At 35.8% G+C, this 25,140-nt stretch overlaps 4 protein-coding genes and 1 pseudogene across 5 annotated transcripts in view; 2 read left to right on the plus strand and 3 right to left on the minus strand.

Moving 5' to 3' along the window:
* LOC104778635 lies at window positions 10-4,385 on the plus strand (annotated as a pseudogene).
* Window positions 4,488-9,397, minus strand: LOC104767262 (mannosylglycoprotein endo-beta-mannosidase). 2 transcript variants are annotated; one of them, XM_010491314.2, is made up of 12 exons: window positions 9,170-9,392; window positions 8,845-8,983; window positions 8,450-8,674; window positions 8,282-8,340; window positions 8,152-8,200; window positions 7,790-8,020; window positions 7,481-7,650; window positions 7,205-7,409; window positions 6,937-7,119; window positions 5,796-6,257; window positions 5,429-5,656; window positions 4,488-5,307 (listed from the first exon to the last, which is right to left on the minus strand). In XM_010491314.2, exons 1-12 carry the CDS (start codon window positions 9,316-9,318, stop codon window positions 4,573-4,575), a joined length of 2,835 nt encoding a protein of 944 aa, XP_010489616.1. In that variant the 5' UTR covers window positions 9,319-9,392; the 3' UTR covers window positions 4,488-4,572. The 2 variants fall into 2 exon arrangements, with proteins under 2 accessions (XP_010489616.1, XP_010489622.1); XM_010491320.2 differs by lacking the exon at window positions 5,796-6,257 and having other exon boundaries at window positions 6,475-7,119; window positions 9,170-9,397.
* On the minus strand, window positions 10,983-16,239 carry LOC104767280 (sucrose nonfermenting 4-like protein). The gene is made up of 13 exons (XM_010491328.2): window positions 15,366-16,239; window positions 15,127-15,214; window positions 14,558-14,734; window positions 14,163-14,285; window positions 13,982-14,041; window positions 13,702-13,791; window positions 13,118-13,252; window positions 12,809-12,953; window positions 12,413-12,586; window positions 11,947-12,010; window positions 11,796-11,865; window positions 11,477-11,594; window positions 10,983-11,366 (listed from the first exon to the last, which is right to left on the minus strand). Exons 1-13 carry the CDS (start codon window positions 15,488-15,490, stop codon window positions 11,272-11,274), a joined length of 1,464 nt encoding a protein of 487 aa, XP_010489630.1. The 5' UTR covers window positions 15,491-16,239; the 3' UTR covers window positions 10,983-11,271.
* Window positions 20,227-20,935, minus strand: LOC104767288 (nuclear transcription factor Y subunit B-4). Its single transcript, XM_010491336.1, has one exon. It carries the CDS (start codon window positions 20,697-20,699, stop codon window positions 20,280-20,282), a length of 420 nt encoding a protein of 139 aa, XP_010489638.1. The 5' UTR covers window positions 20,700-20,935; the 3' UTR covers window positions 20,227-20,279.
* LOC104767321 overlaps window positions 24,781-25,140 on the plus strand; it is a 5,552-nt gene continuing 5,192 nt past the window's right edge. Inside the window, exon 1 of the mRNA XM_010491367.2 lies at window positions 24,781-24,968. The gene's annotated coding sequence lies outside the window, so the exon portion shown is untranslated. The remainder of the gene's footprint in view (window positions 24,969-25,140) is intronic.

The raw sequence follows: 25,140 nt of genomic DNA on the forward strand, positions 1-25,140 counted from the left end.
TAAGATTTCTTCGGCTCCGTTCGTCGATCTATTGTTAACCGCCGACGAAGTTAAACCAGGAGAGTCAGCCTCCGTTTCCCGGTCCTTTCGCCGATAAGATCACTTCCTGCATCCGCAAATCGAAGCTTCTTACCAAACCCTTCTCTTCGTCGCCTCCTCCTACTACTACTACCACCGTAGATATGGCGCCTCCGATTTTATGGAGGAAAGGTCAATTAATTGGCCGCGGCGCCTTCGGTACGGTCTACATGGGTATGAATCTTGATTCCGGAGAGCTTCTCGCCGTTAAACAGGTGATTTAGGGTTTATTAATCGATTTTAAGCTAATTTGGGACTTATAGGTTCAATCTCAGATCCGCGATTAAACTATTCTCATCTGCTCGCTTCTTATTACTTTGAAATCTGATGAAATCTTCGAACTAATTTGCATCTGCTTTAAATTGGTACTGAAAGTCTCAAACTTCAATCTTTTGGTTCAAATCAGGTTCTGATTGCAACCAATTGTGCTTCCAAGGAAAAAACTCAGGTTCGTAAACAATCCAATCGAATCCAAATCTATTTAAAATTTCTATAACCCATTAATGGTTTTATTCATGAATTTTGTTTTCTGTGTTTGGTGTTAAGTAGGCTCATATTCAGGAGCTTGAAGAAGAAGTTAAGCTTCTCAAAAATCTCTCCCATCCTAATATAGTTGTAAGTATATTTGTGGCTATTGTCTTCTTCTCCAGTGCATATGGATCCATCCACCACTTCCTTATTGTGTTATCTAACTTTAGGAATTTTATGTTTGCTTTGGGCATTAGAGATATTTGGGTACAGTGAGGGAAGATGACACCTTAAATATCCTTCTCGAGTTTGTTCCTGGTGGATCTATATCATCGCTCTTGGAGAAATTTGGACCTTTTCCTGAATCAGTAAGTCATGTTTGGATTCTTTTTTTCTTTTTTTCTTTTCGATCTCTTAGTATGTTTGCCGTTCTTAAATGTTGAGAATGATTGAATTAGGTTGTTCGGACATACACGAGGCAGCTGCTTTTAGGGTTGGAGTACCTGCACAATCATGCAATTATGCATAGAGACATTAAGGTAGCAATTTTTTTTTCCTCATACTTTGAAAGTGCTTACCATCTTGAGTCCTTGACCATGACATTCTATATTTCATTTGTTCTCAGGGGGCGAATATCCTTGTGGATAATAAAGGATGCATTAAACTTGCTGATTTTGGTGCGTCCAAACAAGTTGCTGAGTTGGTAAGTCAAGTAATTTGTATTCTACAACTTCTATTGCAGGAAGCGTTCTGTTTTTTTTCTTCTGTGTATACTCTTATTTCTCAGTTGGTATAGTATAACATAATTGTCATAGTGATTCAGTGTGATATAATTTCATCTATAGGCTACGATTACTGGTGCAAAATCTATGAAAGGGACACCATATTGGATGGCTCCGGAAGTTATTCTTCAAACTGGACATAGCTTGTAAGCACCCAAGCCTGCTCGTAAATACCAAAATTGATGTTTTGTAACTGATATCTCAAACACCTGTGGGTTGTGGCTAGTATTGATAGTTCTGGTGTCCCATAATTTTAGTTTCTTACAAACCCGTTGCTACTATTTTCAGCTCTGCTGATATATGGAGCGTAGGCTGTACAGTTATTGAAATGGTGACTGGGAAGGCTCCTTGGAGTCAGCAGTACAAAGAGGTCATTTATTTTGTCTTCCAGGTGATATTTTTTGTGGAGAATTTATCTTCTTAATTACTGATGGACATACTTTTTTATTTTATTTCAGGTTGCTGCTATATTCTTCATTGGAACAACAAAATCACATCCTCCAATACCTGATACCCTCTCCTCGGATGCAAAAGATTTTCTGCTCAAGTGTCTGCAGGAGTAAGCTGCTTTTCTTCAGAAACATTAGTTTGGAACTTTTAGTAGTAACTTCCTTCACTACTATTGTGTCTTTTCTTTCGAATTGCTGAATCATTGACCCGTCTTAACAGGGTACCAAATCTGCGGCCAACCGCATCTGAGCTACTTAAGGTGAACTATAAACAGTTTTAATGATTCCTACATATCAAATTGGGAAGTTATGATAAAAGTTCCTGATTTTGTTCTATTTGCAGCATCCTTTTGTTACGGGGAAGCACAAGGAATCTGCTTCTACTGATCTTGGTTCTGTCATGGTGGGTGCATGTTGACCATTTATGAATTTCATATAACTTTTTCTTGAAGCCATCTTCAATGATTATTTTTGTTATTTTCCAGAACAATGCTAGTACTTCACTACCGCCGTTACAGATAAATAACACTCAGTGCACGTAAGTTCTGAAAATCTGGTTGAAACCAAAAGTACTAAGATGAATTTGTGGGTAATATGAAATAATTTGACGGTTTATTATCTGCTTTCTTTGTTTCAGTCCAGGTTCTACATGCGACGACGTAGGTGACATGTGTAACTTTGGCAGTTTGAATTATTCACTTGTATGTCCTGTGAAATCAATCCAAAACAAAAATTTATGGCAACAAAATGAGAATGGAGGTGATGAAGACGATATGTGTTTGATTGATGATGATAATTTCTTGACATTTGATGGAGAAACGAGGCCTACCCTTGAAAACAATAGTGATCTGAAGAAGGTAAGCATATATACGATTTCTCATTTAGATATCTAATGACCTATTCGAGTCTCAATTCTTGTTTGGATCATGTTTGTAAGCATCACTATTTCATTCTATGTGGACAGAGCTGTGATGCCATAAGTGATATGTCCATTTCTTTGAAGTCCAAATTTGATGAAAGTCCTGGTAATGGAGAGAAAAAGACTACAATGAGCATGGAATGTGACCAACCTTCATACTCAGGGGATGATGATGATCTAGCAGAGTCAAAAATTAAAGCTTTCCTAGATGAGAAGGTGCTTCATGCACATTATACTACATTTTTCATTTGTCCTCGATTCATTTGTACATAAAACACTAACATGGCAGTGAAAATATATATCCCTTAGGCTGCAGATCTAAAGAAGTTACAGACGCCTCTTTATGAAGAATACTACAATAGTTTGATCACATGTACTCCCAGCTGTATGGAGAGTAATTTAAGTAACAGTAAAAGAGAGGATGCTGCTCGTGGTTTCCTGAAACTGCCTCCAAAAAGCAGGTCTCCGAGTCGGGGTCCTCGTGGTGGTTCACCTTCGAGGGCAACAGACGCAACTAGTTGTTCCAAGAGCCCAGGAAGTGGTGGTAGTCGTGAATTAAATATTAATAATGGAGATGATGAAGCTTCACAGGACGGTGTATCAGCTCGGTTCACTAATTGGAGCGGTCTTGTTGTTGATACTGAACAGGAATCAAGCCAGAGGTTAGTCGCTCAAGAGTTAATTCGGTTTGGGATTTAGATATTTCCTTTGATTCCGCTTAGGCACTCGGTAGGAATCAAGAAGCCAGAACAAATTCCCATTCATGCTTGTCTGAAGCTATGATCACCCTCCATGTCGCAAAATTGTTGCATTTTGGGTTTATACGAAAGCTAACTTTATTTTTGAGAAAAGTAATCACTAATGCGTCCAACCATGTAGAGTTGGATTCCAAAGCTACCATCCTGCTCTTTAAAATTCAGCCTAGCCATTGGCCAGCAATAGTTTCAAATTTTCACCTAGTCTAGGACCTTAGTCTAGGCTTCTTGTTTTATTCATTTATCTCTTATATTTGCTGGATTTGGCTTTGCAGTGTTGCTCTTTCAGAGATAGAGATGAAGTGGAAGGAAGAGCTTGATCAAGAACTGGAAAGAAAGCGACAAGGTAAGTCATTTTTATGACATTCATGATTGTACACTGCACGTTTCCTGTGGTCTTGACGATTCTAGATCAATAAATAAAACTATTTGATGATAATCATGGTAGCTTGCTTTGTTGTTGCTGCCATTCACTCTTATTAATCTTTTATGTTAACCTGCTTTTTTTATTTATTAATCTTTTATGTTAAGGCACCAGTGAAACCTTACTTTTTTAGAATGTGTTTGCATTAACCACTGTTAACATGCCGTGATGTATTGCTGAGAAACAGAACATATCAGTATTAACTTTGTGTATGCTTGATAAATCAAAATCGTTGACTTGTAGTATCTGTTGTTGCAGAGATCATGCGCCAAGCGGGGTTGGGATCATCCCCAAGAGACAGAGGCTTGAGCCGACAGAGAGAGAAGTCGAGGTTTGCATCTCCAGGAAAATGACATGTACAATAATCTCCTTCTATCTCATGCAAGACTTGCCAGAAACGGGTAGAGATGTCGTTATCTCCGGCTTTTGATTTTTGATTGCTCAACTAGTATATATATATATATATATATATATATATGTAACTCTTATTTTGCTGTGATGATGAAAAGTAGACACTAGGTTTGGTCTGAACATATGGTTCTGAGCTGGTTGTTAAAGGTATAAAGATGTGTGTAATGCGAGTGTAGGGTGCATATTTAAGTTCGCTACAAATGGTAAAAGCCTCTGCGTATCATTCATTTATTCAAAGGTTCGAGATTACAGGTAGTTACATTACAAACACGAAACATAACTTGTCTCAACCAAAAACACTAAACCCATCAGGGTAGTTCCAGCCCTGAAGCATAACACGAGGAGACTTCGTCGTGCCTGTAGGAGCTGCAAATGCGATCTTCAAAGACATTGATTCACCTGGAACTAGTGAGAAATAGTTGTCTGAGTAATGTACTGGCAGAATTCTCGTGTCTTGTTTCTCTGTCTCTGCATTGTGGACAGAGAAACGAAGGAAGAAAGCAACCCCTGAATCAGATCCCTCCATTTCCACCACTTTCAAAGCACGGTTGCTATCTGCAGAAACAACACATCTACTAAAGAGCTTCTGGAGCAACCCCAGATTCGGCTTTCCGTCTTCTTGAGCAGCGTTTTTGGCTAAGCCAGCTCTAGATGTGTTATGGACATTGATCTCCAGCTCATATTTTGGACCAACCAGAACTGCATTGCAAGTGATCTTGAGAGGTATTTGCTTCTTTCTGTACGGCTCCAAGAGTGTGTAATCTTGCCCAGGCAGATTAAGCCAGTAGAAGTTCCGGGATATAACCGTTTTGTCTGAGACATTGTACAGTTTGAGAAGAAGAAAATACACCGGCTTTGGGTTTTGTGATTTTGGGTACTTGAATTCCGAAATTTGCATAACTTTCTTTGGCGGTGCGGAGACTATCTTAAACACTTCCGAGTATGGGCAGTTCCCGTTTAGGTCCCATACTGATGCCTCTATCGCGACATCCGAAAGCTCTTCAGAAGTCGTGTTTACAACCTGTGAGGGTCAAAGTACATCATTTCATGCATTATTCACTTCTTTAATCAAGACTCTTAAACTATTGAGAACTTCATTCACAGCAATTGACAGAGAAAGATTTATAGGGAATCATACTGACCTCAACAAAGTAACTTGCCAGGTTTAATTGGACATGGACTGGCTCTGCAGCGGAACGGCAGCCATAGAAACTGGCTGTTTGATCGAGAAGATGATCATAGAACTGACCTCTGAGACCAGTCCATGGATTTTGGTTCTTCCAGATCAAGACACCCGTGTATTTTGTCCACATTCGTGAACTCCAGCCCTCGAATAGAGCTCTGTACTGAATGTAGTTTACCAGTTGAGCCTGTTACAGAGGAGAAAACAAGTCAGAATATGTCACTAATGATCTCAAGTTTCTTTCACCAACCACAAAGTTAAGGGGAAAAACATCAGGGTAAGCCCAACACCAGCAAAGGCTAAAATGGTTAAGATCCCAAATATACCTTCAAGCAGAAGTCATCGAGATTCTCCGGAGTACCGTACATCAGAATCTGGTCATGAACTTTTCCAGGCTTAGAATATGGAATGTACTTGTGGTAATCCCACATTCGGTTTGGTACTTCTTCAACAAACCCGTCCAAACCCTTTTTAAACAGAGGAATCTCCCAACCTTCCGGAGGCATTGTCGCTCTTATCGTAGCTGCAACTGGCATTCCAACCGAACCAATCTCCGGATTGAACCCATACTTGTAATATGTATCTTTAAAAAAATCTTCAGGGTATTGAATCTCGTAAGGGCCGTCAGTGAAGTTTCCCTTACCATCTGCAAATCCGTCCCACATAGATCCTTGAATATAAACTCTAGTACCGTCAAGATAAACACTAGGATCCGAATCCTCGTCTGATAACATATGGGTTTTTAAATAAGGGTGAAGCCTAAGGTCTTGCTTTAGAGCCTCATTTATGTCTTTTGGTGGAACTTGTTCGTTTCCACCCACCCAGAGAGTNTAGAGCTCTGTACTGAATGTAGTTTACCAGTTGAGCCTGTTACAGAGGAAATAACAAGTCAGAATATGTCACTAATGATCTCAAGTTTCTTTCACCAACCACTAAGTTAAGGGGAAAAACATCAGGGTAAGCCAACACCAGCAAAGGCTAAAATGGTTAAGATCCCAAATATACCTTCAAGCAGAAGTCATCGAGATTCTCCGGAGTACCGTACATCAGAATCTGGTCATGAACTTTTCCAGGCTTAGAATATGGAATGTACTTGTGGTAATCCCACATTCGGTTTGGTACTTCTTCAACAAACCCGTCCAAACCCTTTTTAAACAGAGGAATCTCCCAACCTTCCGGAGGCATTGTCGCTCTTATCGTAGCTGCAACTGGCATTCCAACCGAACCAATCTCCGGATTGAACCCATACTTGTAATATGTATCTTTAAAAAAATCTTCAGGGTATTGAATCTCGTAAGGGCCGTCAGTGAAGTTTCCCTTACCATCTGCAAATCCGTCCCACATAGATCCTTGAATATAAACTCTAGTACCGTCAAGATAAACACTAGGATCCGAATCCTCGTCTGATAACATATGGGTTTTAAAATAAGGGTGAAGCCTAAGGTCTTGCTTTAGAGCCTCATTTATGTCTTTTGGCGGAACTTGTTCGTTTCCACCCACCCAAAGAGCTAGGCTTGGATGGTTTCTCAAAAGTTTGACAGTATCACGAGCACATAAGAGGAATAACTCATGGTCTAGTGGTCCGTTCGGATTTGATACTGGATCACCTCTTCCATCAACATCTCCCGTGATCCAAAACTCTTGCCAGACCTGAGAATTGGATAAACTTTAGAAATGGTGAATGGTGATTAATTTTGAAGCCGAATGATAGCGAACAACACTTCTTGACTCATACCAGCAAACCGTAGATATCACAAAAGTGATAAAAATCTGGCCTTTCAGCCAACCCACCGCCCCAGCAACGGATCATGTTCATGTTCATATCTGCATGGAACTTTATATCGGTTCTATAACGTTCTTTAGAGAGCCGTAACAACCCATCAGATAGTATCCAATTGCCACCACGAATGAAGATCGGCTCTCCGTTAATCTTGAACAGCCTGGAAAATTTTGAAAGTAAGATACAGGGCCTCTACAAAATTATTCTTCGAGTAAAATCTATAGAGCTTACCTTCCACCAGTGGCACTATCGATAACACTCTCTATCTTACGGAATCCAAATGGCTGCATCCAGGAATCAGATTCCCCAAATTCTTTCACAACAACAGTGATCAAGATGTCGTAAAGGTTTTGCTTTCCCATCCCGTTGGGCCACCACAATTCAGGTTTATAGAAAAAGAGCTGTTACATCACTATCCCATTAGTTTACATGATAAATAATACTATCATCATAGATCTCTAGTGGTCAGATAAGATCCCTGAACAGAGTAAGTTATCTAAGTCATAAACAAGTCTGATACGATAACAGTACCAAACTCACCGGTTTAAAAGTGTGCTGAATATGTCCTTTAGCTGGAATCAAAACATTCTCTGTCTGAAGATGCTCTACTAAACAAACACCGTTTTCGAGTTCAGCTGTGATCTGAATATTTACAGAACAGTCGGCATTCCATGTGCTTTTGTTTTCCAGTTCAGCAGTCACATGCAAGTAAGCCCTCTTGTAATGGTCAAAGAAGGTTGAGACCAAATGGGGATCAATTATTCTTACTGGCTGCAAAACAAAACAGCCAGTTACATCCAATATGAGCATGATTATTATAAACGATCCAAAGTTTGCTCCATGGAGAAATTCAATAGATATCATCTCTGGAAAACAAAGTTTGCTCCATACGATAAACTAACCCCGGTTACAGATATTGACACTTCATCCCATATGCCAGTATTCCGGTCCCTAGAAGACATTATCAAGTCATCAGTGAGAATGCCTTGAACCATCCGATATCTTCTAACGAAAACCAAGTGAAAACATTACCTTATTGGACAAATCCAGTCCCAACCTTCCACATACTGTGCAGCTACATCTTTTCCAATCTGTCATGCACATTGGTTATAGCGTTTGCAATTAGCTAGAATTGAACAAAGCAAAGAAAGAACAATGACAGGACCATTTTCACAGAGAGAGAGAAAGAGAGAGGTGTACCTCGTGATCACCACCTTGCCCTCCCTTGGGAGGGATAGTCCCAGGATGATCTGGGGGATGAACAATAACAGCAAGTGAATTGTTTTCAGAATGCAGGATATCAGTAACGTCAAGTGTATGTCTGCGAAACATCCCTTTGGGAAGCACTGTCTTGTGGCCGTTTACATACACTTCCGCAGAGTAGTTGATGGCACGAAAATTCAGATGCACGTATTGATTCCGCAACTGCAAAAAAAAAAAAAACCCATCAAAACAAGATTATTAGACCCCAAAAAGCAGGAAAAATAAATAAAATGATAACAGAATGAAGAATATAAAGAGAAATCATACTTTTACGCTGAAATAGATAAGAAAAGTGAAAAAGCAATTTGTCAAAGGAGGTTGAGGCGGCTCACCCTTTTGCATTGGAAGTTAGTGAAGAACCAGAAGGTGTAATAGTCCCTCCCGGAATCAGCAATATCCGTGATAGCTTCATTCTCGAGCCCATAGAATGGGTCTGGAACAGCTTTGTTCTTCACCAGTGTCCCCAAAACACTGTCACAGAGGAACACATTATTATATATATCAGCAAAATCATCGTTCATGCATGAAACAAGAAGATGCGATTCCGTTTGAAGACAAAATCCTAAACTTATTTCGGAGTTTACTTAAAACTAATTAGCTTTTAAAAATAAAATAAAAATAAATAAATAAAAAGAGGAAAGGGAAAGATTAATTTACGTTCCGGGTACGACGGCTTCCATCCAGCGAGAATCGGGACCGAGAGCAGGAGGATTGGTGGTAGTGAGCTGGTCGCCGTCGACATCGACCTCCGTGGATCTCGCCGCTAGCCAGCCGGAATCTAACACCGTCTTCCCGATCTCCGCCATTATACGTTTTCTAAAGTTGCTATGTTTGTTTTAAGGACAATTTCTTTAGAATCAAAAAAGACAGACACTTGGGTTGACGACTGTCTCTTCCAAGTCACGTTTTTGGGAAAACGTAAATTATGGATAAGCCAAACTAGTCATGGGCAATCGTCGGGTACCCAATCGGGTTTCGGGTAAATCGGTATAAGACCTAGATCCCATTCGGTAATTTACAAAAAAATCGGTTCAGTACGGTTAGTAACTGGCCGGGTTCGGAGTGGTTTTCTACTCCAATACAAAATCCGAAATAACCCGAAATTTTTCCGTGTTATAATCTATTTGGTTATTTTTAGTAACCAAAGTACTCAAATAACCGAATAAAACCCGAGATAACCGATTTAAATCATAAATACTCATGTAAATAACCAAAATAACCGATTATACCATAAATTAAAACCATAACATTAAGTTTCACCATAACACAACCAAATACCATAACATTAAGTTCAATAAACTCACAACCAACTTAAAACAAAAGATAGAACAAATTCAAATAGCCGATGAAAATTGGGAACAATGAAGAAGCATCCACACTAACAAAAAGGTCCTTGCTGGAGTTCTGCTACATGTCCCTGTGAAACAAATAAAAATTTAATGAGTCTCTATCTTTTGATAACAAACCATTGGACATCAATTGTTTGACTTGAATGATTCAGCAAAGTTTCAATATACCTTTACTATTGCCGTAATCCATGCCTTAAAAAAACCACATAAGAAGACCATATAAGCTAAGTAGTGAAGGAGGAGATGATGGAGGGTTGAAACTTATGGTTCTTTCCATGGGGGATTAGGGGTTTATATAACGGTTCTATTCTCGGAATGGAGGAAAGGTACAATGAGAAAACAAATCGAAAAGTTTACTTGAATGATTGCAGATAGACAAAGCATGCTTCATCTCGTGTAGAAGACGAAACGAAAAGCAAGCTTCGATGAATGGTTCTGTATTGAGAACATAAGAGATAGTTGCACGGTGCTGCCTGCACAATAGGGTAAGGTGGTGACTTAGGCTTTAGGGTTAGCTGTCGTATGATGCTTAGTGGGTCAAGGTCTTATTAGTAGGCTTTTACGTTAAACGGATCTAAAACGGTGGCCCAATATACTTAAGTTATAAACCGAACCCGGACCGAAGTCCATTTTACCAAAGCCTCTTAGCCCATTCGGTAATTCTGCTTAACCCGAACCCTACCCGATACCGCTTTTATCGGTTCGGTTCTGGTACGTTTCTTCCGTACCATCTAAATATCAATAGTTTAGTATAGGATTAAAAAACTGCGATTGAACAAAGTCGCTCCGGTCGAAATGGTTTGGAGTAAATTATCAAGAACCTTTTGAAGCAAGCAGATATTATGCCCAGGACTAAGCCAAACATTATACTAGTAATAACATTTTTTTTCATGTCATTTATTACGTCATCGATTATTCGGAGCCTTTAGTGGGTTATTTCACAGGTATCACTTTCGCTCAACAGTTAACATGACGTTTCCACTCGACAACCATTCTAATCATTATTTGTAAACAGCTATCTGGTAAGCTTCTTATTCTCATGCTGTTGTTGCTTTTAGAATAGGTAATGAAGCGAAATATTCAACATAAAGGGGGGTAAAAAAAAAGTGGGAAGAAAAAGCTGAGAGAAGCTACTAGTAAAAGATTCCCGTAGTAGCCAATATCTTCACAAGAATGGGAAACCCGTTCAACTAAAACAACAAAAATAATAATAAGAAAAAGAAAACAATGATGAAGAGGTTCGTAGCAAATTTACAAATTCCTTGCAAGATGAAAAATAAAAATAAAAATAAAAATAAGATGATGCAAATTGTTTGGGGTAGTTTGATTTGAGGAAATGAGGGTAAAAACAAAAAAAACAAAAAAGAAGAAAAAAAAAGTTTTGAGGAGGTTGTTTTGCTGTGGTGGGAGTCAAAGACCGAGCAGGAATTGGAAAACATCGCTCAATGATATGATACCTTCAACACGTTTGCTCCCTGCTTCCACTATCACCAGCCTCCTTACACCTGTTTTGTTTGTTATGCACACACATTCCTCTCATCTGATGTTCGTTTTTCAAATATAGGAGAAACAAAGCTGACAGACTCTATGGGAGAGAGCGAGAGAGAGACTGTACCTGGATTTGCCAACCGCTCCATCACTTTCACAAGAGAATCCGAGCGCAAGCACATGTGACATCTCTGCCCGTTGAAGATTCCATATGGCGGACTCGCATCTTGCCCCAACTGCAACGCCTGAAACCACAAACACATTCTCCATTTTATTATAACTTTTTATCTATTTCCCATTCTTCTAATTATGTATAAATAAATTACAAAGGAGGAGACATTTCCAATGATAGATAGGCAGGTTAGACACGACTTCTTAAGTAAACTCGTAAAAAGAAAAGCTTGATGAGATACAGGACGGGCTTTGGTTTATGATGAGAGGCTTACCTGGTGAACCGTCATGTCGTCAAGATGAATCTGTGCGTATGCCTTATCTTTAGCCAGAGCAGTTATATCACTACACCATTACAAATATCATCAGATCAGAGGACACAAAAAATGGAATGCAGAAGACCTATCATGTCTATTAGAGATTTACCTTCGAGAGTATATGTCAATAAGCGAGTCATTGTCATCCACTACCGGAATTGAACTAACTTCAGCTGTAATAACCAGAAAACCCGAGAGATATATAAAGCACGACATTTCATTCATTTCCATACGTAAGGAAACAGAGAAAGGTTATCGAATGCAATGCACCACGAGAAATATATTTGCTTTATTTTTCACAAAAAATTTTCCATGTTCTAAAACCTGGTTAGTTTACTCACGTTGTAACAATTATAATAGTGGTCGTAACATCTAAAGCAGGTTATTTGATCAATATGATGCTCTGTTAAACAACTTTGACTAGACAGGTCGAAGAAACTCATGTGTTCAGCTACTTGGTGATATTACCATCTATGATGAAAATTTTCACTGAGATGTAGAGGTTAGTCTCAAGTTGCAGATGAGATAGATGAGCTTTGAATAATACATTAGTGAAAAGGAGCAGAAAGTATTACCTTGAACTAATAAGGAGAGCGCAGAACCCAACGAGGCGTGTGGTCTCAATGTAGCGAGAGGTTTGCTACTTGATTCTCCGATTCTAGGGACCCAAGTACCCAGGGGAATTGAACAAATGGGTTGCTGAAGAATTGGTAAAGAGCTAGACGAATGTCTAAAGTATCTGCATATACCTGGAAGATTATGCTTAATTTAGAGTCAACAGGAAAACTGAAGTTTGGACAGTCAATTGCAACTATAGTCTCTAATTCCCATCCCTTCACAGAATTTGGAGAAATGAAGAAGTGGGAAAATTTTGGAAATGGAAGAATCATATGCACGTCATATACTAAAAAGGTTGTATGGCAAATTCGGCGCGCTTATCAGTGTTTTATTCACAAACGAAGGCACCTTACATTTTAATATGCCTGATAGCGAAGCAAGATGCAGTAACTGCGGATATGAACCATCCTGCAAGGACGAATATATAACCGGAACGGCTGCAACCTTGTTTTGCAAAATTTTCAGGGCAACGTCTTTCAGATTATCATAGGGTCCAACCTGATAGCCATTTATGAAACATTAATAATAGCAAGAAAGAAAAACATACTAGATTTTTTACTGTAACATGCAAAAGAAATTTATAGGACAAGGCTATGTTCAGAGAATAGGCAAACAGAAGCGAAGCTACAAGAAAGTCAATAATGCAACTGTGAAAATCACACCTGAACAAGTGGCCTAGGATATGGTCTCCCACTTCCATCATATTGTCGGCTAATATGAGCCTTCCCCTCTTTCCAGGCTGCTATTGTATGCGTCTCAAGCTCTTCCTCTGTCAGGTTTGATCCATGAGTTCCCAGCTGCAATTTCACAAGTTTGTAATTACCATGCAAGAGTGAAATTTCATGTTGAGAAAGTTAGTAGAAAATCTGCAGATATATCACACCAGGTAATATACTTAGAAACTAGGTAACTCTATTATAATTCTGCAAATTAAATCACAAGTTTAGACAAGGAACACAAATATTTGTGAGCCCCACACTAGTATATTTATCCCCACAGGTCCTACTCAGCATGAATTTTTCTGGTTCAACACTCGGCATGACTTAAAAGGGCTCCGTAGAAAGAAAACCAATATCCTTAAGAAGATGAGTTTAAACTGCAAAAGATGTATTGATATCTCAAATGAAACACAAGCCCACCGGAAGCCAAAAAACAATATGGGATAGTAGCAGGAACTAACGGAAAGCAAGAACTCATGTAACTCAAAGAAATGCTCTAGAAAAGAACAGTTTGTAGAGAGGCCAACCTCTCTCAGTATTAGAATGAAGTCTAGTGGACCAAGAACTCCAACAAATTGGCCTTTACCAAAGTCCCAAAGAGGAGCCAAAGGGATTCCCTGAAAGCATCTGGAATTAGCATAAAACAGAAAGCCAAAAAAGCTATAGTTCGTTTAATTTCCACGTCCTTCCCTTTTCAGGTCTGGATACAACTATATTAGAATGTTTACGTGAATGTGAGAGACAGAGAGATGAACATCCCAAAGAGAACAGAAGCTGACACAAGGGTAATTGGAAAATAGAGCAGACCTGCTCATACAGTATATGGAATGCTTGCTTCACTGGTAAATTAACATCCAATGCAATAACCTGTAAAATTTCCGATCACCTTAGACAATATCCGAGTAAGAAGCCAGAAGTCTTACGATATCTATAGGACATGAAGACAGAAATCATCAATAATCAGGCAATAGGGAAAAAAAATTCATACCTTGCCCGATTCAGGTAGCAGCTCATATGCAGTACGGGTTGATAATAAAACAGATATACGGTGACGAGAGACCTCCAAATCAGCCCCTGACATCCTAGGGATAGTTTCTTGGGATGAATCAGCCTACAATATAATCACCAAATAAAAGCAGTCAGAAACTCAATTTAGTGTAGTCTCAGAGACAATTTAATGGAACTTAATGGTTCCTGCTTTATACATCATAAAAAATGGTCTCAATCAATCATACTTATACATTACTGAGGAAAAGTTAAAATGATACTCTGATGAATACCAGTCACAGGTTAAAATTACGAGACACCAAACTAGAAGCAACACAGGAAACATAAGCAAGAATAAACATTTCATATTGGAAAAGAAAGGGTCAGATTCCTTACTGTTCGCACGAAGACATCATCCACATCCATATTTGACCGGCCGAGTGTCTCTGGGCTAAAACCAGTAGGAACCATATCTGGTCCAGTTATAAATATTGTATTCACTACTCCACCATTTCCGCTTACGAACGGTTGGTGCTCATCGTGCCGCCATTCCCCATCAACAAAAAACTTATACTGCATGAGAATAAAAATAACTGAATGTAACATTAGTGGCTTCTTAAGTATCTGATGTTGTAATAATTACAGCTATGTTAACTGTAGTACATCCAAGTGCAAAAATAAATGAATTTCTACACTCTGTAGCCTTCATAAGAAGAAGTGATTTAGCTATCAATACAACATGAAGAACCCAAAATATAAGTTTTTTTAGAGTTTTTAGTAATGTTGATGGTGATGTAGAAAGCAAAAATTTAATCAGTTAGCCAGGGAAATTCGAATTTTTCTAGCCAAAATTGTCCAGCTATGACAGAGGTATATAAGATTCTCATGCATATTGCATAGGTTAAGCATCCAGAGACTGGATACAACAGTAACATGGAAAAGGTCTCCAGTACAAGATTATTAACCTGATGATATCCAGGCGTCAAGTTGCAAATGACTTGAAAAACAGTAGGACAGCCCTCAAGCGGTGACAATGGCACATGTTCTGTCCACCTGCTCACATGCCCATTTTAGAAATCAGTCCATGGAGTCCTAAACCCCCCCAATGAAATACTATTAGGGAGCACATAATCCCACTAGCAACCTTAAATTTGTTTCCTGTAATAGAAAAATCCTAGTAGTAGTAGCTCACAGTTCATCTCACCTGGTGAAAGATCCGCTAAGAAAAACCCTTCTACCTCCATAAGGCCAGACAAAGCGGGTGGGAGTAAGAAGCTGCCCTGAGGCAGCGCTGTTTCCACGGCTGCTATCCAATGTAGAACCAAACATCCCCTCCCCAGTGGTTTTTATATAGTTTGTTACAATCCACAAAACCACTAATTCCTAAAAAATACCTCTCAATCGATTCTCAGTGAGTAAAAAAAAAAAAGTATCTTGACTCCTTCAGCAGAAGACACGGTTTTGAGGAAAACTCCCAACTTCAACGCCTAACACATGCACAGAGAGAGAGAGAGAGAGAGTCCAAATTCGATAATTACCATAAATCCTAGCCACCCAGTAACCGAAACCCTAAAATCCCAAATCACGATCTACAACGAAATTACCGAACTCTCCCAAACCTAGATAGAAATTATCACCAACACGAGAAAAGATATAAAAAAAAAAACCTTGCCCTAAAACTCAAACAACGGAACGATCTGGGTATATAAGAAATCAAAAGGTCAACTGATGACAATACACGACCTGGAAACCCTAGCTGAATAAAAAATCGAAAGGGAAAGGTTGAATTCGCGGCTCTGATCTTTTGAATTGGGGAAGAGAGAGAGAGAGAGAGAGTAGAGAAGAGAAGAGAGCTGGATGATCGGGAAATTGATAGAAGCAAAGAATTAGGGATTTGAAAAGAAGGTAAGAACCCTAATTAGAGAGAGTGGGGATGGCATTGTTTGGATCTGGGGGAATGAGAGAGAGAGAGATGGTTATGGTCTCTTTCTATCGAATGTGAAGAAGAAAGAATCTGAGGGGCGAAGAAGCGCTGCGTAATGCAATTCTTGTTTTTAATCCCATCGACACAGATATGATTTTTTTTTTTCCCTTTTTCATTTTTTTTTTTTCATTTTACTGACTATATTATATACAAAAATTTCCCGAATAACATTTTTCCTATAAATTTTACAATTTATTAACTGAATATTCTTCTCCTTTTTTCTATTCTTAAAAAGTATATTAGCAAATAGTGTTTTTTATTCTTTGGCGTAAATTAGCATCTGATATTTATTTTTAGTCAACTAACTAAATAAATCATATCCTATCACATTACATTAGACGACGATCCTTTTTTTTTTTTACAATGAAAATGGTATTAATTGTGTGTTTTTTTTTATGTGAATATACTTTGACATTTTAAAATTTTGATTTGTCTTTTATAATTTTCAAACCAAAAATTAAACAAGACAAATTTTACTATCATCAAAACGTTTGGAATTGATTGACGAGAATAACATATATGTTTCCGAGAATAAACAATGATTTTATTCATAACATAAAAATAGAAATTATATACATGACTTTTCTAATCCTCATCATTCATATTATATATTTCTAATTGTACTTTGAGCCAAAAAAAAAAATGTCATTTCAAATTCTTCAGTTTTAGTATTTGTTTTTCAACTCGTAGTGGAATATCTTAGATTAAAGAAAACAAATATTTACATCCCACACCAACCCGTTATCTTAGGGTATAAATACAATTTTGTACAGGGAAGAAAATCGTGTCTTGTATCCGGATGACATGATTTGTCATTTGAGGTTAATTATAGAAGAGACCTCATGTTTTGAGCATATCCATGAAAACTCATTATTCTCTCGTAGGTTTAGTCTCGGTAGTATTGTTAAGTGATGGCAAACCCCAAAAACTTGGCCCAAACACATCCTTGAAGAAGATAAAAAAGGTTCGAGTCTAGATTTCTCTAGCTAAGCTCAAAACATATGAAAAACACACTACATTATTAAAAACTAAAACAGTAAAATTGACTTTCTATTTTGAAGACGATGATAGATTAGCTATCATTCTTCTTATAAATACATGAATTGCAATGTTGGAATTCTTGGATACAACTTTATAGTGACCTAACGAAGTTTCCACCAAACTCCTTTGTTTCCAGAGATCCAAATAGATTACAATCGTCCTATTGATGAATGCTACCCTATAAAAATATAACAAGATGTCAAATGAAAAGGTTGAAGTGATGAAATTTTCTACGAGCTAAAAACATTAGGAAATATTCTGCTGAAATAGAAGGATAAGGTTTTATGCAGTGAACAATAATGTATATTGAGAATTAAAATATATGCTTTAAGTGAAAAAAAAAAAAGACAAATGCAAAACAAATATGAAATATGCACGAAGTGACAGAACGATATTAACAGTTCTTAAGAATTTGAGTTCAATAAAAAAAACATGTGTTTTGAATTAGGGTTTTAGGGGTTTGGTTACTTTTCGAAGAAGAACTCGGATTTAGGTGGCACAAACCAATAAAATAACAATGTGAAAAGTGCACACATATGAACACAACAGCCAAAGTTGCTAATTGATCATTCTTCATAAATTTGACATGATGAATTTTTTTTTTTTTTTTTGAACAAAACATACTTTTTTTTATGAGCTAGCGAAGAGAGCCCTTTCTTTCTCGACGTGATGAATTTTCTAGGAGTTAAAAACCAGAAGGAAATTTTTTACTGAAATAGAAGATACGGTTTATGCAGCGAAGTAATATATTGAGATTTAAAATATGCACGAAGTGAAAGAGAAAAAAAAATAGAACAATGAAAATATGAAATATGTCGACACATGAATTATGCAAAAAATAACACACAAGTGACAGCGATATCAACAGCTGTTAAGAATTAGAGTTCAATATAAGAAAAAAAAAAAAGTAAATCGATGAGCCAAACTAAAATGTACTGTTTTGAGTTAGGATTTTTTAGAGGTTTAGTTATTTTGCGAAGAAGAATTCGATTTGGAGTGGCACAAACCAATTTGAAAAGTGCACACATATGTCTACGTACAACATCTTCATATAATAGCCAAAGTTGCTAATTGGTTCTTCCTATTAATAGAATAGAGGTGGTGGATCAACGAATGCATTGGCAGTATTTGTATTAAGTTTGGTTCTATTAGATTCGTTTTTAGAAGTGATGTGCCATCCAATATATTTTAAAGGTCGAATCTTGTTAAATAATTGTATTATATAGTTTCTCCCCATTTAAACTAAAACCTAATTATCTGAAATATTTTTTTTCAAACATCGTTAAATTTTGAAGATGCTTTAAATTGAGTTGTTCCCCATAAAAGAACTCTGGAAAAAAATAAGTGGTATCAAACAGCTCTTTCCTTTTACATGAAGAATTTTTGACAAGGGTGCATCTCATGCTCATGGGATTCTTATGGGAATCAAGTACAACAACTTGAGTAAAATAAACGGTTGTAGGTAAATTCATCATAATAAGCTAATGTATATCTTTGTCCATGCTGCAACCTCAAAGCTAGTGTATTTGTGAAATCATCATAATAAGCTATTATATTTCACATGGACCTGTCCTATTCATCTTTCTCTTTGTCCTTCACAATGGGTACATCAGATGTGGTTTATACTTGTTGTTACCTTAAAATATTCGCGCTCATGGTTCCCGAGGCATCGCTGCCTGCCTGTGCAGGAGCTCAATGCCGCGATTCCATGGTTTTAGCCAATGGAAACAAACATTCATCCCTATAATAATTCAGTACATAGATGTCAGATATAACATTGTTAAGGTTGATAGTAGTACATACCAAAGCATTGGGTGTTACCACATTGGTATACTAACAGTTTAAAATGTACTATGGAATGTTACTTACTATCTTGGTATAGTTATTGACAAATAAAGATCTTGATGTTTGTGATTTCAGCTTTTGTCTCTTTGAACTAATCTCTTATATATGTTACTTGCTTAATCCTAGTTGATTCGAACAAGAACATAAGATAGTTGAGAAGTGGTCCCAAAGAAAACTCTACATAAACTATAGGTTGCATCTTTCTTTGATGAATCATTTCTTACTTTCTTTTTAATTTGATGATTTAAAATCACCCATTTGCAAATAACCATAAAGTGAACATGTCATAAGATATACAAATCTTCAAAATTCATATATAATTTTTGGGTTTAGTGTACCCATAAGGTTGTGGTCCTCAGATTCTTAGGGTTATATTTGGAATTCTGAACCTACAACGCTCTCCATTCAAACCCTAGCTAGACCCTTTTGACTCTTTAGTTTTACGATAAACAAAAAAAAAAAAACAGCTCATCTCCCCTATTGGTTGTTCTTAATTCATCGGCTGTTTCTGCGAAGAAAAAATGTATTGACTTTAACTTAATTGGAATTATCTTATCTTGTGCTTCACCTGCTTACATGTGAACAAAATTCTGGCAAGTCTCAACTTTCTAAGCTTCTTTCCATTAATGTGAACTAATTACGTTCTGACTTCTTTAGGAATCGTATTCCTTGTAATAAGAATTTCATTTTAAATGGTCTAAGTCCCAGTGCTAGCTCCTTTATTTTGGTTAACGTACTAGCTCAGGCTCCATAAGGCATATGGGGATGAAAAATATCACAGATCAAACCACTGAAACAGATCCATCGATGGATCTATGCGGTAAGATACACATAAATCTCTTCTTTTTTGTAGTCTAATCATGTTTATGTATGTAGCCTTTCGAAATATTGATCTATGCACGCATAAACCTCTTCTAATCTTCCTAATTACTAATTCACATACCAAAAAAAAAAAAGAACAAAAGTTATCTTGCTATACCTTGTTTATGCTATCTTCTCCACTATCATTGAGATCTTCCACTGGTTCAAACCGACCAATACTCGAAGTCTGAATTACACCTTATTTGCTTGCAAAAAGAAATCTCATATCTTTATATGTATCTAGAAAATATCAGTTATAATTAAAGCAATTATTACAGACATATACATTGTATTAACGATTCAACATTACTGAATTCTTTTTGTTTCTCTACAGATCTTTCTTGGCTTCATAGTAAATGATTCAGAGAACATCAATATATTTCTAGTTCAACGGGCCGTGGAGCTGCTTCCCTTCTCAACAACTCTAATAAACTTTGTCGACTGACTCTGTAGATCACTTCTAGTACTGGGTCCTTTCTCGTTCCCACTATCATTGCTACCTTTGTTGTGCTCAGCTCTTTCTCGCTCGGCTTCACGGTACTTGTGAAGATGCCTACCCACGGCGTCAGCATAGTTATCAAGGCCGAGAGTGCTGAGAGCCCACCAGATGTCGTCACCATTCACCGTCTTTCGATTCTCCCTGTGGCACTTGTCCGAGGCTTCGCATGTAACAAAGCTTATGAACTCCGTTGCACACTCTTGGACTGTTTGTTTTGCTTCTTTTGAGATCTTTGCATTTGATGGTAAGATTTGCTTCATAAGTCTCCCTACATTGGCTATTGGTAATAACCTATCTTCATCTGTCATTTTTTCTCTTCTTGTTTTAATGAATCTGTTACCTCTCTCGTCTCTCTTATAACCTTTTTATACGAGTAATCCAATATGAGACTCTCCCTCTATATATAGATGTATATGTGTATGAGTAGATGTGCTATCATGTCCTTGCACTGAACCTATAACTTTTAATTTATTACATACTATATCTAAGATTCTGTCTCTGTATGGATGTGTGTATGTGAAGCCAATATGTGTAGTATGTAGTAGTATGTTGTGGATGTAGTTCATTATCATCATTAAATGTACAGTATTACTAGTTTAATTTTCCTCTAATTAATGAATAACTCATGCATGTTTCTGATTTCTTCAATTTTATTATTTTGCAACCAAGTGATTCAAAATATAACTCCATCCTATCTATGTACGTATCATATGACAATGCTATATATTTTTGTAAGATCATCAATACCATCGAAATCATGTTAACGTACGTTTTCATTATAATTAAACTATATATAAACTATCATATCGTTGGTTTATTGAAATTTTACTGTATTTACTTATATTGTATTCTTAGAGAGAAATATCCAAAAATATAACTAAAGTTAAAAGAAAATGTTAATATCATGCTAATAAAAAAATATATTTAGTATTTACCTTTTTAATGTTCTTTTTGACAACCTATATTAACTACACATCAAATTGTCAATTACATATTGAAATGAGATTAACTCGTGCATTCCAATAGTAAAAAAAAAAAAAAAATAGTTCATATATATTCGTTCCGTTTCAAAATATAAGATGTTTTAGAAGTTTTGTTTTGTTTCATAATATAAGATGTTTTCAACTATCTAGACAACTTTTAGATTAGTTTTATATTTTCTTATTATTTATTTTATACAGTTTTGTTTATGATTGATTAAACTTTTTAAAAATTGATATTCATTATTATGCATGTTTTTAAAATTTAACAATATAGGTTGTGTTACCATCATGTTCTCTGGAATCGTCATAAGCGTATAAATTGTGTTGACGTGTTCAATCTTGTTTGTGTTTGATCTTTTCCTTTTTTAGAATACGAAAACCCATTAAGTCAAAATCTGCAGATATAACTCAACAAAAATTTGAAAATTGACGTACTTTATTGGTCTACGGCCGGTACCTTTCTCCTAAAACTGTCCTGAGTTCATTCGATTGAAATATTAATTTAGTATAAACTGCTTGTCATATATATATATATTACTATAACAGTTGTTGAAATCCATATGTGTTAGCTATAGAAGGGTTAATGATGCGTGGATTAAGCTACGATCGAAACATATAAACGATTTTCTACTATATACGTAATATATTCATATTATCACAGTGTCTTGAAAATCTTATTTAAATAAATTAATCAGAGTAAAGTAATGTATGAAGTGCTCTAAATGAAAAACTGAGAATTAATACCCACAATGAAAAAATAAAGTTGACCTAATTTTGATTAGAGGCTAGCTACTTTGGTAAAGAAATTATTCTTGATGAAGCAATGGTTGGCTTATGGAATGTCAAAACTTTTTTTTTTTTCTTTGTCAAGGTGGAATGTCAAAACCTTAATATTAGAAAAAAAAATTGAAATTCGAGGCACGTAATCCGAATAATCCAGTACGGATCATATCCCACTCGCATGCATTTGACCTTTGTTTTTGAGAAAAAACATATACTTATTAGTCTTTTTTTTTGGTTCAAATACTTATTAGTCTACTGCGTAAAAATTCACCTAATCGAAGGTCACATCACATATACTCTCTGCTCTTATTAGCTTTATTCACGTGACGAAGAGGAAAACTTTTGAACATTTCCTTCTTTTTTTTCTGAGTTTTTAATTAGTGCATTTTCCTTTATCTATTCTGTACTTTTCATGGTATTATCGAGGTTTAAATATTATTATAATCTTTATATAGAAGAAACATATATTTAGTTATTTACGTAAGAACTTAGAATACGGCATTTAAAACCGGATCATGCGTTTCATTATAAAGACGTTCTACATACTTCGAAACAGGGGTTGACGTAACCATGCACAACCAAATTACAAAGAAAAGTGTATGTAAAGTTAGATTGTTCATCTCTTTTGTGAAAAGCATTTCACTTTTTCCTTACTAATTAGAAATTTAATTGGAAAGTTATTAATGGTCTCCCATTTTTTGCTTGCTAATATGATAAATAATTAGTTAATGCTGTCTTTTCTAGTCCATTTATAATATTACTCTCTTTTCATTAATATGTGTATTGGTTTATTATTCTCTTTCCAAGTCAGAACCCAAATTTAAAAACAATTTTACGTTTCGCATGCTTTAAAATGTTTTTTTTTTGTTTAATTGTAAACAAATGCTTTTATTATACTGTAACTATATAAAATAAGAACAATGAACGTAAAAATATGATAGAGAATAATAAGCAAGGATTAACCCTTATTTCATGGGGATCAAATCTCTAAATCCCACTAGCTAGAAGAAATTGATCAGAACAAAAACTCTCACCGTTGCAAACACAGTAAAATAAATGTTCCTAATATCTTCCCTCTAAGGTCACACATGCTCGTCTTGTTCAAATTCTCTACAAAAACAATTTTTTCGCAACAAACTAATTTAGTTCCAAGGACAAAAGAGCACGTGCATGATGAAGAAGAAAAAGAAGAAGACGACCTGATTTTATAGCCCTATGGGCTTTCTGTTTTCTGATATAAGTTTGTTTCATTTTTTTTACGTTCATGGATCCTTCTATTTTTAGCCCAATATTAACTTTGGAGCCACAAAATCCATCGACAGTTTTTTTTTACCCTGGCTTAAGGTGAAGATTTTGTTTCGTCTAACACTTTTTGATTTAATTTTGGCAAAAGAAAACTAATAGTCTAAAATTATAGCACTTCACGTCAAATAAACCAAACTAAAATTAAGTGATGTACAATATATATTTTTTTTTAGTTTGATATAATGAGAAAATTTCACTCTAGCAATAGAAAAGATTGGATTAAGAAAAAGATAATGGGAGATTTTTCATAGTATTTTGGATGGTTTTACCTTATAATATTTAAACATGACGTTTGTTTCTCTTTTCCTACAACATGATGGTTTTTTCTATCATATGAGAGTTTGATATATCATCTTAGGTTTGTACATTATTATGTAATGTATTAAAATTTTGTAATATGTTATAGTTTTCTATATATAGACATTATCATATATTTTTTCACTCTCATCATGCAAAAATAAAATATATTATCATTAGATTTGATAATACTATTTAACATGTTAAACACATTCTATTACTAAATTAATATATTTTTAAAAAGACAAAATTATGATAATTTGTACTGAATACATTTTTCAGTAGCAATTTATCATATTTTCATCTCTTTCATTTATCAAAACAACACTAATTATTAATATATTTTTAAAGTATAACTGATGGAAAAAGGATAAAGTATCATAGTTTGTATCGAATACATTTTTGTCGTTATTCGATAGTAATTTAGAAAAAAATTATTTCTTTGACCAAATAGGAATATTTTCATTTGCCAAAACAATTGTAATACTAAATTAATATTTTTTAAAAGTATAATTGATTAAATAATAATAACAAGATAAGATTATCATAATTGTATGAAATACAATTTTGTCGTTATTCGGTAACAATTTATCAAATTTTTATTTCTTTGACCAAATACGAATCTTTCTATATAACAAACTTTTCCTTTAAATAGTTTGAAAGCTGTATACAATATAGCTCTTACAATATACATAAGATACTGTGAATCTTGTTTAACCTAATTTTTGAAACTTTGTAAAATGTTAATATTAATTAAAATGATAGTATTAAGCTATATCAATTTGCCTTAAGAAAAGAAAAAACCATAGTCATCAACCTAGTAATTAACAAAAACACGTCCACAACTTTATGAGTTTTTTTTTAACTTTGAAAACTCTTAAACTGAAAACAATGAAAAACACTCTAACCCCTTAAAATAGCCAATGGAAAACTCCAAAGTGCATAATAATAAAATTAAAAAAAAAAAAAAAAATCTTTATATTCGACTCTTCTCATATATTTCTCTCCTTATGTGCCTCGTTCTTCTCTTGAAGACTTCGTGTTGAAAGAGCGACCAGAGTGCTCTCTTCTTCTCTCTCTTTCTCTCAACAAAAACACAAACAATCCTTCGTTATCTTTTGCTCTTGTTTCCAACTCCCAGATTCTCACAACAGTACCACCACAACCTCCAACATTGCAAGAGTTGAGACATCTCATAAAACTCATCAGGTTATCAAATCTCTATCATCTCCTCTCCTTGGTTTCTTCTTATATATGCCGTGTTTGGCAATTCACGTTTTGGTGTTTGCTTTCCTCTTTCTGGGTCTTGTTGTGTCGCAACGCTACTGCTTTATCCCTATAAATCGAGAGATGATGAATCCTCCTCCCTTTTAACATCAAA

Source organism: Camelina sativa, chromosome 3 (assembly GCF_000633955.1).
Source record: "Camelina sativa cultivar DH55 chromosome 3, Cs, whole genome shotgun sequence".
Classification (NCBI taxonomy): domain Eukaryota; kingdom Viridiplantae; phylum Streptophyta; class Magnoliopsida; order Brassicales; family Brassicaceae; genus Camelina; species Camelina sativa.